Source organism: Serinus canaria, chromosome 13 (assembly GCF_022539315.1).
Source record: "Serinus canaria isolate serCan28SL12 chromosome 13, serCan2020, whole genome shotgun sequence".
NCBI classification, from domain to species: domain Eukaryota; kingdom Metazoa; phylum Chordata; class Aves; order Passeriformes; family Fringillidae; genus Serinus; species Serinus canaria.
The window spans coordinates 13,051,687-13,063,343 of NC_066327.1; the positions used below are offsets into that span (position 1 = coordinate 13,051,687).

The 11,657-nt window shown below is 41.9% G+C and overlaps 1 protein-coding gene across 2 annotated transcripts; it reads left to right on the forward strand.

Annotated features, from left to right (window-relative positions):
• Window positions 1–9: 9 nt before the first annotated feature.
• MRPL22 (mitochondrial ribosomal protein L22) lies at window positions 10–5,406 on the forward strand. 2 transcript variants are annotated; one of them, XM_009091483.4, is made up of 7 exons: window positions 10–74; window positions 606–651; window positions 1,259–1,394; window positions 2,534–2,599; window positions 2,915–2,992; window positions 3,830–3,899; window positions 5,113–5,406. In XM_009091483.4, exons 1-7 carry the CDS (start codon window positions 47–49, stop codon window positions 5,322–5,324), a joined length of 636 nt encoding a protein of 211 aa, XP_009089731.3. In that variant the 5' UTR covers window positions 10–46; the 3' UTR covers window positions 5,325–5,406. The 2 variants fall into 2 exon arrangements, with proteins under 2 accessions (XP_009089731.3, XP_050835699.1); XM_050979742.1 differs by lacking the exon at window positions 2,915–2,992.
• The last annotated feature ends 6,251 nt before the right edge of the window (window positions 5,407–11,657 follow it).

Consider the following 11,657-nt stretch of genomic DNA (forward strand, 5'->3'; position numbering starts at 1 on the left):
GCCCGCGCGCCCGCCCGGGGCGCTGCCGCAAAGCGCGGTCGGGAAGATGGCGGCGCGCTGGGCGCTGAGCGCGGGTGAGGCTGAGGGGACGCGGCGCTGGTTTGGGAGGGTCTCGCTGGAGAGGAGGACACCGGGTGGATCGGAGGGATGGAGCAGCTCTCGTGTGAGGGAAGGCTGGGAGAATTGGGGTTATTCAGCCTGGAGAAGAGAGGCTTCGAGGTGACCAAGTTGTGTCCTTTCAGTGTCTGAAGGGAGCGTCCAGGAATGATGGAGTGAGGGGGTTTATAAGCGCCTGGAGTGACAGGGTGACGGGGATGGCTTCAAACTGGCAGCGAGTAGGTTTAGGTTAGATATTATGAAAAAATTCTTCCCTGTGAGGGTGGTGAGGCCCTGGCACGGGTTTCCCAGAGAAGCTTTGGCTGCCCCATCCCTGGAACTGTCCAAGGCCAGGCTGGATGGGGCTAGGAGCAACCTGGGATAGTGGAAGGTGTCTTGGCCATGGCGAGGGGTGGGGCTGGATGGTCTTCAAGGTCCCTTCCAACACAAACCATGCTGTGATTTTACCATCACCTTCTTCGCATTTACCTTCTTCACTTTCCCTTCAGGTGCTGCCTGGGCACGGGGTCTCCTCAGCTGGGCACAGCCAGAGAGGTGAGTCTGGCTCTGTCACCCCTGCCCCAGGCAGTGGGACAGGCATTGCCCTGCCTGGGCACCTGGGGCAGGGCTCTGGAGTCCCCTGGCTTGGCCATCTCACCCAGCCCTGGAGCTGTGGCATTGACCTGATTGTGTTTTGGAAGTAGTATAGAATACCTCTCTTTTCAAATTTCACAATGTTTATAAATCTCTGATACTCAGCCCCTTGAAAAACTAGAAAATTCCACTGCTAAATGTATTGTTGGTAAAAGTTAAAAGAAGCATGGAAAGTACCTTGGGAAAGGTACAAATGGTTTGTGTGAGTCCTGAACCCCACAAGAGCATCAGAACAGAGGTGGCTGGGACTTTGTGTGACAGTTTGGGGACACTTCATGTGGAATCTCATACCAACATTCATGGTTTGCTTTAAGAAGCTGGAGTCCTGCTGAATTAAAAATCCCTTTCAGCATAAACTACAAAGGTTTCAATAGTTTGGGTTTTTTTTGAGTATACAAATGTGCTGGTTCTCTTTTTCAAGACAGCAAGTTCACAATTTTCCAGATAAACTGGGCAGGGACAAAGAACTCTTGTGTTCAGCAGCTGAGGCTGAGGTTTTCTCTTGCAGGTGGCTGCCATCTGGGAGCCTTTTTCCTCTGTCCTGCCTCCACACCAGCACATCCCTGCAGAGAATTGGGAAATGGGAGAAGAAGAACAGGATTGTGTATCCTCCCCAGCTGCCTGGAGAGCCTCGTAGACCAGCTGTAAGGGTGCACCTGAGGATGTCCTCACCTGAGAATGTTTAGCAATTTCTGAACAGACTCACTGTCTGCACAGGGTGACTGCACAAAGCACTGGTTTGAAAGCTTGTTTGCTCGCTATTTAGGATTTTATTCAGTTTTTGGCTGTATTGTAGAAGTTGATATCACTTGGAATTCTTTCCACCTCTAAATTATATTGGAGCCTCGAGTTACCTGGAGCTGCTCACCTACTCAGTGTGTGGTTCAAGCTCTAAGGGGCCCATCCTCTGTTTGTTCAAGTTTCTGAACTACAAGGAGGTAGAAGTTGTACTGTCAAGAACTGATATTCTGGAATTCCATTGTTGTCATTTCTCTTCATTAGGAATTGATGTGTTGTGGCTTCTGTTAGACACGCTGCTCAGCAAAGTAAAAGTATTTACATCTGAAAAAAAATAGGGTTTTAGGCATGTATTTTGTGGGCCATGAGCATTTATTGATTGCTTTTGTGAACATTGTGGCCTAGGACATAGAAATCCCTGCTGTGGGCTGTGCTGACTGGTGCAGTGTGTGTGAAAATGCAGCTATTGAAAGACTTGTTTATTAGATCAGTGTTTTCCCTGTTTATCAAGAGTTCCATCTCTTTCAAATTTGTATTGATGTTAGATTCTACCAGCTGGTGCTGGTCCCTGTTAGCAATAATGTTAAATGGGTCTGTGGAGGCAGCTCTTTGTGCCAATCAAACTTGCAACCCTCTTCACTTCTTGAGGGCTAATTCAGTTCATTCTGGTAATGTTGTTTATTTGCTCTCCCAGTAAGTGGAGTTGACAGCAGGGTAATATTTTTAAGGCTGAATGGGCATGTCAATCTTTGCTTCTAAAGTGGGGAGAATGAGAGGAAAAGATGGTGATAAACCTTCTGATTATCCTTCTAAGGGATTTCTGCTTATAAACTGTCATAAGATTAAATTAAAATTTCCTGGGTGCCAGCATCTTTTTTTTAGTGCTTTCAGTTTTAAATGTCAAAGCTATGCGCTGTTCTCATAGTAGGCAGAGTCATTCTTATTTTATTCCTAGTAAGAAAATAGATTGTGGAGCAGACATGGATGCTCCATTCCTGTTTTCACAGCAAAATTACTCATCCTTTAACTTTTTTTTTGCCCCCAGGAAATATATCACTGTCGGAGGGAAATAAAATACAGCAAAGATAAGATGTGGTATCTGGCAAAACTGGTAAGCAAAGAGTACTTTGTACAGTACTTGAGAGAATGCAAAATTTAATTGCTGTATTTGTTTTAAGAGCCTCATTCAATCACAGTTTAATCAGCACCTTTATAGCAGAGTCCTGGGGGTGAGCATGGGTCTGGACAGGGAATGGCTGTTTGTAGTTTGGTTTAGCTGTAAGGTGTTACAGTGAAGAAATGGTAATTAAGGAAATGACAGTATTTTTGTTTTTATAATAGCAGTATAATTTAAATGTTGTCTTCTGAATAAGAGAAAGGAAATAACTTGTAAATGCAGGAGTTACTTTTAACACTTTGATTGCAGATAAAAGGAATGTCCATTGATCAGGCTCTTGCTCAGCTGGAATTCAGTGACAAAAAGGGAGCAAAGGTGATCAAAGAGGTAAATAGCAGTATTCTTTAACACTCCTGGTTTCCAGAAAACTTAAAAATCAATACCTGTCACCAGACGTTTGGAGGTGTTTCTACTTCTGTGGGGTTTTGTGTTTCAAGTAAGCCTGTTGGGAGCACATACTAACAAACATATTTTTGTTGCAGTCATGTAATGTTGTGACTTATGAATATGTTGAGGTCACTTTTGCTGGCTGTTCTAACTTGACATGGTGATCAATTCCATGTGGATGTCCTCTCTAGCAGTGCTTGGTGTTAAGTTCATGGTAGAAGGTGCAGAATCCTAATGGCTGCTACATCTGTGTGCTTTGGTTCTTAAACTGTAAGAGATGAGGGACATTATTTAGGAGAGGACTGAGTTCTGTAAAGGCACAAATGCTCTGAATACACTGTGGTAGTTTGGATTCTCAAATTACTCGTTTTCTTGGCTGAAGCATTGACTTCTGGTATAATTATGGCAAAGAAATGTCCTGTGTTAGCTGAAAAGATTGAATGGACCAAGTTCATTTTGCCCACCTTGGAATTTATTTCTAGCCGGATGTCTAATTACACAAAGGTCTGTGGAGGGAAGGCTGACAAGTGCTGGTGAAAACCATCTTTTCCACTCCCTTTCCTCCCCAAAAATGTAATAAAATTGTCCGGAGGCTTTTTCATTCTATGCAAGGAACAGTCTTATGTAAAAGATGCTTGTCTTTTAACAGTTTTTATCTTTATAAAATACTTTTTCTATAACTGACTTAAACTTGCAATTTCTTTCATGTTATCTAGAGATAAGAAATAGCATTGCTTAAATTCCTCAGTATTTCCATTTCTTTTCCTTTTGTTACAGGTTCTGTTAGAAGCACAGGAAATGGCTGTAAGAAAGCACAATGTGGAATTCAAATCAAACTTACACATAGGTACATTTTTTTAATTTAGTGCATTAGAAAAATGTCATCCTACTCTATCCTACCCTATGAAAATGTATATAATATATTTAATATTGATATAATGTATATAAAATATTTCTATTCTATTTATTATATAAATAGAATAGAAATATATTTATATACATTATTAAATATATTTAATATATTTAATAATGTATATAAATACATTTCATTAGACTTCGATGCTTGAAATCGCCAGAAGTGAATAGAGGACAGTTTCTGCTAAACTTAACTTTACCAAAATATGAAAGGCACATGTTTGCAGCATTTTTTAAATGGGTGTATCCATCTGAGAATGGAATTTCTGCTCCTTGTTGAACAATGGAAGATGCTTGACACAAATATGAAAGATTGGACAATAAGAAGCCAGTCAGAGATGCTGGAACCTTTGTCTGGGGCTGGTACAATTTGATTTGCAGGATCAAAGTTAAACTTCTATCAGACACAATGTAAAAGTAAATGAGTAATGGCAGTAAACTTTTTAATAAAAAGACTTGCTGTAGATGATTTGCAGGATAAGCTTGTACCAACTAAAGTGCTTTTTAGGCTAGAAAATGTTAGAGAAATGTTTACTCTTAGGTGTTTTGAGGCCCATAGAAAAAATTCCCATTTTGTCTCATAGGGGATAAATTTTACTCATCTGACCTCATAAGCTTAAAGTCACCTGGAGTGTAGAGAGATTTGATTAGAATTCTTTGGAGCCTTCCAGGCCTCTGCCACAGGAAGGCTCAGCTGTAGTGCAGGACTGGATGTGCAGATAATGAAAATACCTGTGATGAATTCAATAAAGGGAGAAAGGAGGGAAAATGAAGTCTGTAAGACTTTACAGGAATTCATGAGACAAACTACTGAAAGGCAGTGAAATGAATACCACCTTCAGAAGAGCTGTATAATCTAGTAAGTGCTCAGCGTGATTTGTCCGTCCCCACATATTTATCTTTGTGTGCCTGCTTTCTAAATTCCCCTTTTTGGTGCTCCTGAAGAGCGTTAATGCAGCTCACGGGTTCCTCTGTAGCAGTGATCTGCTAAATGCAACAGAAGAAAGATGGAAGGGAGAATCCCAAGTAGAATTAACTCCCCAGAAAGAGCCATGAAAAATACCCTGGCAAGACAGGTGTTTTATTGCAGCTGTAGCAGTTTGTTCTTGCCTGAATCATCTTCCCTCCCTGTCCTTTTCCTGCAGCGGAGTCGCAGACGGGCAGGGGCCGTTACGTGAAGCGCCTGCGGTGCCACGGCAAGGGCATGTTTGGCATGATGAAAATCAGCAGGTGCCACTACTTTGTGAAGCTGGTGGAAGGTCCTCCTCCTCCCCCAGAGCCACCAAGGACTGGCTTTGAGCAAGCAAAGGAATACGTGCAGCAGCTGAGAAACAGAACCCTTGTTCACACACTGTGACACACGTTAGTGGCTGTATAGCTATCTCATGGTGGGCAATGTAATTGTGTAAAGGAATAATTAAAGTCATGGTTTAGTTATATCTTTGGTGCTGCTGGAGCTGGATGATGTGAGAAAAATCATGGGTTTTTCCTTATTTGTCAAGTCAAGGGTATGGAAAAATCTTGGAGCAGCAGATGTTACTTTTTCTGAGTTACTTGGACCACAGCATTCAAGCTCGACTCTGGACTGTCAAATCTAAAACATACGGTGCTGTTATAAAGCTTTGTGTCTCTGCTATGTATGGTGAGCCTTCTATTGTAAAACTGTATGCTTGACAGTCATGCTGCAAGATCAAACCTCAGACTAAAATTTGACATCTTAAAGTAGTTACAACATTGGAAGAAAACAAGTAACAGTGGCCAAAACCAAGTAACAATAATATCTCAGAATATCAGACATCAATTTTTGGCTTATCTGGGCTGTAACAGCCTTCGTTGTGTGTCTTGGGAATTGTGTCTGGGAGAGGGAAATAAAAAAACCCTTGGAAGTTCAGGTTTGGCAGTCAGTAGGTGGCAGTATTTAGTTTGTCAGAGAGGAGGTGACAGTAAAAACTTCCAGAATGGTCAAACTCTTTTGGATTTTGCCTGTGGCATTAATAATCTGATACAGGCATGGAGTTCAGGCTGTTCTCTCTGGAAATTCATTGTGGGTAACAGGCAAAATATGGAGAAAAGCTTTTTTTGGTGCATAATTCTGCATTGTCTGGAAACAAATTGCTTTTGTAACATGGAGGAAAGTGAAACACTCCATGGATTTCATCTGGAATGGCTTGTTGCATATACAAATCAGGCTTTCAGTTCTCTGAAAACAATCCCATTTTTTTCATTACTTCTTTGAAAAGAAAAAGACAGATTGATAGGGGGAATCTCATTTCACTCAAGTCAGATTTTCACATCAAGATGGTCAGAATTGATGAACATCAGCATAAAAACAGAATGAGCAGCTGCTTGTACATGCAGATGTCTGATATTTGGACCTTTCTTTTCCATTCTGGGAGCATTGGAGTGGGAGATAGCTTGCTTACTTCATTTGGGTCTTTTTACTGCAACAGCTCATGGTAGCTTTTCTTACATGTGTTTACTTTGATCAGTATTGGCTGATGGGAACGGGACAGTTCCTTTAAGGAAACAAATTTTATTGTCTTGACAAAGGCTGGTACAGAGTGATTTCTTTTGGCTACCAAAGAAAGGGTTTCATGATGTTTAGAAGCACATTGAGAGCTCAGTACCATTAATGGGGGCCTATTTGCAATCTGGGTCTCTGCAGTGCACTTTCAAACACATTTCTTGCTGTAAAGCCACGATTTAGTAACTTGCCTGAAAGGTGTGTTCTGATAAAACTCTCTATCTCTGCAGTCCCTGATGTGTGTTTGAAGAACTGTTTCTGTTGTACTGTGATAAACAGCTGTGCTGGGCTCTGCCAGCTGCCCTTACACTCCTCTGTCAGAGTGAATCTCTTACAAGTTGTAGCAAACTTGAGTTGTTTATAATCTTTTTGGGGATCACTGATCTGGGAGAAGACTAAAGAATTGCAAAATAAACCAAGTTTAATAAGCACTCATATATATTACATTTAGACACATGTAAATATCTAAAACCTGGCTTCTAGGTATTTTATTCCAGTACCTATTTCTGCTGCATGCTGTAGATTTTGTTTCAGATCCTTCTGTATCCTTAGAGATATCATTACTCTGGTTATGAATCCACAGACAGAGAGAGAAGGGAGAAGATTTATTTTCCAGCTGCATTATGATTTGCAGGTGGCCCTGAAAGTCCTTTAAACAAACAGACCTGGGCTTTAAACATTTTTTAGTTAAAAAGCAAGTTTGTTGCTTGTTCTTGTTTTCTTCCTCAAGACAGTAAGTGGGAAAAGTAATTTTTGGCATGTTTTTAGTATTCTTCTGTGCCTTGGTAGCATTTTCTGCTGTCTTAAACGTGCATAACTCAGAGCTGATCTTTATGGTGCAGGCTAAGGAAGCTCCAGAGCTGTGTCTGTGACAGGAGTGATGGGAGATGGGGTGAGGTGAGGAGCTGGCTTGGTCCCTGCCTTTCCCTGGTAGGGTGGTGAGAATGTCTGGAGTAGTTTCTGTGGTAGGTCCATCAGAATGCTGGGAATTGAACCTTTTCCAGTTCAGTAAGTTCTGGTGACACAGCTTTATACTGGCAAGTACTACATATAATTGTATATTTATAAATTTTATCTCAGCTTTGGGCTGAGATAGCCGTGAGAGGTAAGTCCTGCTGTGTGCTGAGTGTGCTTTCATGGTAATTACAGTACATCTGCACATCAGTTAGGTGCTTGGTACAGATTCAGACAAAATTCCGTGCTAACTGCAATAAGCCTTTAGCAGATCATTTATTATAAAAGAATGTTTTAAAATGAACTGTCACCAGAAGGGATGGAGAGGCAATGAGGTCTCTACTTGGTGCTGATTTCATGAGTAACATCTGGGGGCACTGTAAACTCACCACTGGTGGGTGTTTGTGCTGGTGGCACAGAAACAGCAGAAGGAGCAAGTACATCTGAAGGTGTAGTGAGGCTTCAGGGAAATCTGAAGAGAGCAATGTGAGATTTAACTGAGGAAAAACTTGTAAACCTGCTGGTGGGCTTGTTCATAAACATTTTGAAGTATCCAGTGAGAAGGTGGAAGTACTTTAGTCAGGCAGCCTGATATCTTTTTGGATGTGTATAGTTGTTTGTTTGTTCCTTTTTAAGACTTCTGGGAAGTTGTGAATGAGGTGGTTCATCAAAGGTAGATTAAGAAAGGCTCATGGTTGTAGTTGTAAAATGATCATCATCTTTTTTAAACATTGAAGATAAAGAGAGTGTGAGAGTCAGTGCCAGGACAGTTGGGTACTGCTGGTTCTGGCCAGGTGTGTGCTGGGAGCTGCTGTGGTGAGGTGGGTTGCATTAGGGCTCAGCTGGTACCTGGGCACTGACAGGTGTGTTCAGTGACACAGGGGACAGGAGTGCCCAGTGCTTCAGCCCTGTTGCTGTTCCTCCTGTGAACTTGGTTTGACCAAGGTTGTGCAGTACAAATCCTGTGATTCCCTGTTGGCACAAGCTGGAGCTGTGTGACAGTCCTGTGCTGTCACTTGGGAAATCCTTCAGTCACTGGAGTGAAGGAACAATAGAAATCACTGCTTCCTGCCAGTCCCTATGAGAATCCACTGCTGGCATGCTGGAAGGTAATTTGCAAACACAATTCTGCTTTGAATAGAAATAAGGTTACTCCTAATGTCCTCAGTGAACCACAGAAACTGAGTGTGACATTGCCCAGCATATGAGCTGCAGTCCTGCTGAAAAGGCCCCTAGTTCAGGCTCTTCAAAGAACAAGCCTTTATTGCTGAATGACATCTATCCAGCAGCACTTCAGCCATGTAATTTAAAATAATTAAAAGCTGAACTAAGTAAGAGACTGTAATGGCAGAAATAATCACACAAGTTGCTGTTAGCTGGAGCCTTACATGGCAAAAATAACTTGAAAGTTTCAGGGACTGACTTTTGAGTACTTAGACTCAAAGGAGCAAGATATCTCTTGGGAATAGTCAGTGAGTGCAGAGCTCATTTTGTATTTACTCTGTAAGATCAACACTCTCTGCTTGTCTCAAGGAAGTTGTACATTAGTACAGAGGGCAGGCTGCCATTGAAGGGAACGAGCCAAGGAGAGCCTAACTCTACCTTGGGCAAATTAGACATTCACCTCAAGAGTATTAGCTGAGGAAATTAACCTAAAAGTCTACACTTGAAAACAATGACAAAATGTGAGGCAGAGCATCTGAATAGCTTCTGGACGTGTGGGTGTTGCTTGTGTGTGTTGCACAGCAGTGCAGCCATCAAGGGTTGTGTGGTAAAGGACCTGTGGCACCCGTGATCCAGCTCCCACTGCTGTTCTGTTTACACTCCTTTACTGCTAGGAATTTGTCTGCTATGTGGAGGACAATTTTCTATCCTAATAGAAAAGTTGCAAACCAGTTTTCTGTCTTCTGTTATTAATCAAACTCTGATGCCAGCTAAGAGTGGAGTTAAGGCGTTTGTACATGCTGTTGTGGGGAAACTCCATCCATGTGTACAGCTAATAAGCTGGGAAATGTGCCTACAACTCTCCTATTGATTATTACCTTCAAAGCAAGATAAACATGGGTCCTTACTGTATGCTGGCTGTGTAAATTAAAACTTTACTTAAATGGAAGCAGAGTGAGATGCACTGCACTGGGCCAGTACAGGATTGCTGTTCAAAATCAGCTCTTCTAGATGCCCGATTCCTTCCCTTCTTTTCTCCCCCCCTAAGATTCCCAAGAGTGCATTAAGATGAACTCAGTAAATTTTCCCCTGTGTATTTTACAAGCTCAAGGTTATGGGCTAGAACAAGTAGTGTCATGCTATAAATCAGGTGTAATGGAACAGCTTGGGAGAGTGCAGAGGAGTCCTTCCCCTCACACTGTTTGTCCAAAAACTCTGAAGGGAGAGCTGGCACGAGCCCAGAAACTTCCACAAGTGGCTGATTAAATAATTAATAATAATTATTTAAATAATTATTTAATTATGCTCGTGCTGCTACCTTCTCTCTTGACAGGTGAATGTGGCAAGACTAGACCAAGGTGAATCTAGAGAAATTTGAGTGTGAAACAACCAGAACTGAGATGCCCTTAGAGGGGGAAGGTGGATTCCAAAGTCAGTGAACGGAAGTGGCAAAATTATTTGAAACTTGGATTTACTTTGGGCTGAATGGAGTCAAGAGCAAGAATCAGAAGTCTGGTGCAGTTACACCTCTCTTACCTCCAAAAGTCAGTGGAAATTTCTGAGATCAAGCAATACCAGCTCAACTACTGGCTGAATAGCCAGAAGTGTCTGCATTTGTCTCTAGTATGTCACACCTCATAGCAGAAATTCCCAGCTGTTCTCATCAAGTCCGAGGTGTTTCAGAGATACTCTTCATTTTTCTTTTGCTCTTATTATCTGTCTCTTTAGGGGGCCTGTACTCATTGCTTTTGTGGGGATGGATGCTTGGAAAGCAATTATTGTTCATCTTCTCCATCTGTTCTGATGCTGGATATGCCTGTCTTTTTGAAGGCTTTCAGAGTCTGTGCTGGGAATGCTTTTCTCTTCTTAGTGTTGAGAGATTTGTATTTTTAATGGATATTTGTTTTATCTATCACATGCTAGATTTATTCAGTTGATAATCTCTCAACAACACGGGCAATCTTCTCGTGTCCTAATCTTGTATGAGGGATTTTATTCATGTAACAGTTTGGCTTTGGGCTGAGATATCCATGAGAGGTAAATCCTGCTGTGTGCTGAGTGTGCTTACCACCCCAGAGCAGCAGGGACTTGCAGGGAGCTGCAGCTGCTCTGGATGGTGCTCTTAGAAGCTTTCTTTACACTTGTAAGGTATGAGAAGTTACTGTGTGGTGCATGTCTTTCCTTCCCAGACCATGCCTTTCTTTAATATGATTTCTTGCTGATAAGGGAGGCTTCTTGATGGAATTCTTGTAATGACTGCGTGTGCTCAGTTAACCACTGGGTATTTTAGGAGCTCTTTTTGACATCTGTCTGCTTTGATACAAAACAAAGACATCCTTCCTTCTTCAAGATGTGTTTTGTTAAACTCAGATGGAAAATGAGGTGGAAAAGCAAAAAAGCCTGCTTTAATAAAGTGACATTTCTGCCCCACTCCAGCACACTCCTGGCATAAACTCAGTATCATTTTGCCTGAATGTTAGATATTAACATTTCTCCCTATCTACAGCAGGGAAAAACAACAGGTCTTTTGTTCTTTGACACAGAAGCTTCCAACTTATTACTCACTGAAAAAAAACCCTCCACGAACTTAATTCCGATCCCTTATCACACAGCATCCTATCTTCATTTTTCAGAGATGTTTTCAGATGTTATGGTTGTTCCTGATTGCAATCACAGGGGCCAAAATCCTAGGTTTCAGAAGGAGGCTGATAATAAATCTTTCTGATATGGTTCTTGGGAAAGCAGGGCAATGGGGGTGATGACCCTGGGGTGCTTCATATACCCACAAGGTGAAAAGCAACAGCAGCCCCTGTGGTTGACAGTTCCTTGGCACAACTGTGACTTTGGCAAGTCAATACCCTCACGGCACTGACAGCATAAACATTTTGTGGCAAACTGTGCAAAGCAGGCAGCCAATTATTTTACTAATGATTTCTTCTCACTGCTCTCCTCCTCCTCCATCTGCCCTAGAGAGAAAAACTTTCCCCCTGTACTTTGCCCTCATGGATAATGGCAATAATATTTTCATTCTGTAAAAATATGGTGTTG

Excerpts from the sequence above, each read along its gene's own strand:
- MRPL22 (XM_009091483.4), top strand. The coding sequence starts at position 47 with ATGGCGGCGCGCTGGGCGCTGAGCGCGG. Across the intron at positions 75-605 it reads GCGCTGGGCGCTGAGCGCGG|GTGCTGCCTGGGCACGGGGT; the intron begins GTGAGGCTGAGG and ends CTTTCCCTTCAG. Across the intron at positions 1,395-2,533 it reads GAGAGCCTCGTAGACCAGCT|GAAATATATCACTGTCGGAG; the intron begins GTAAGGGTGCAC and ends TTTTGCCCCCAG.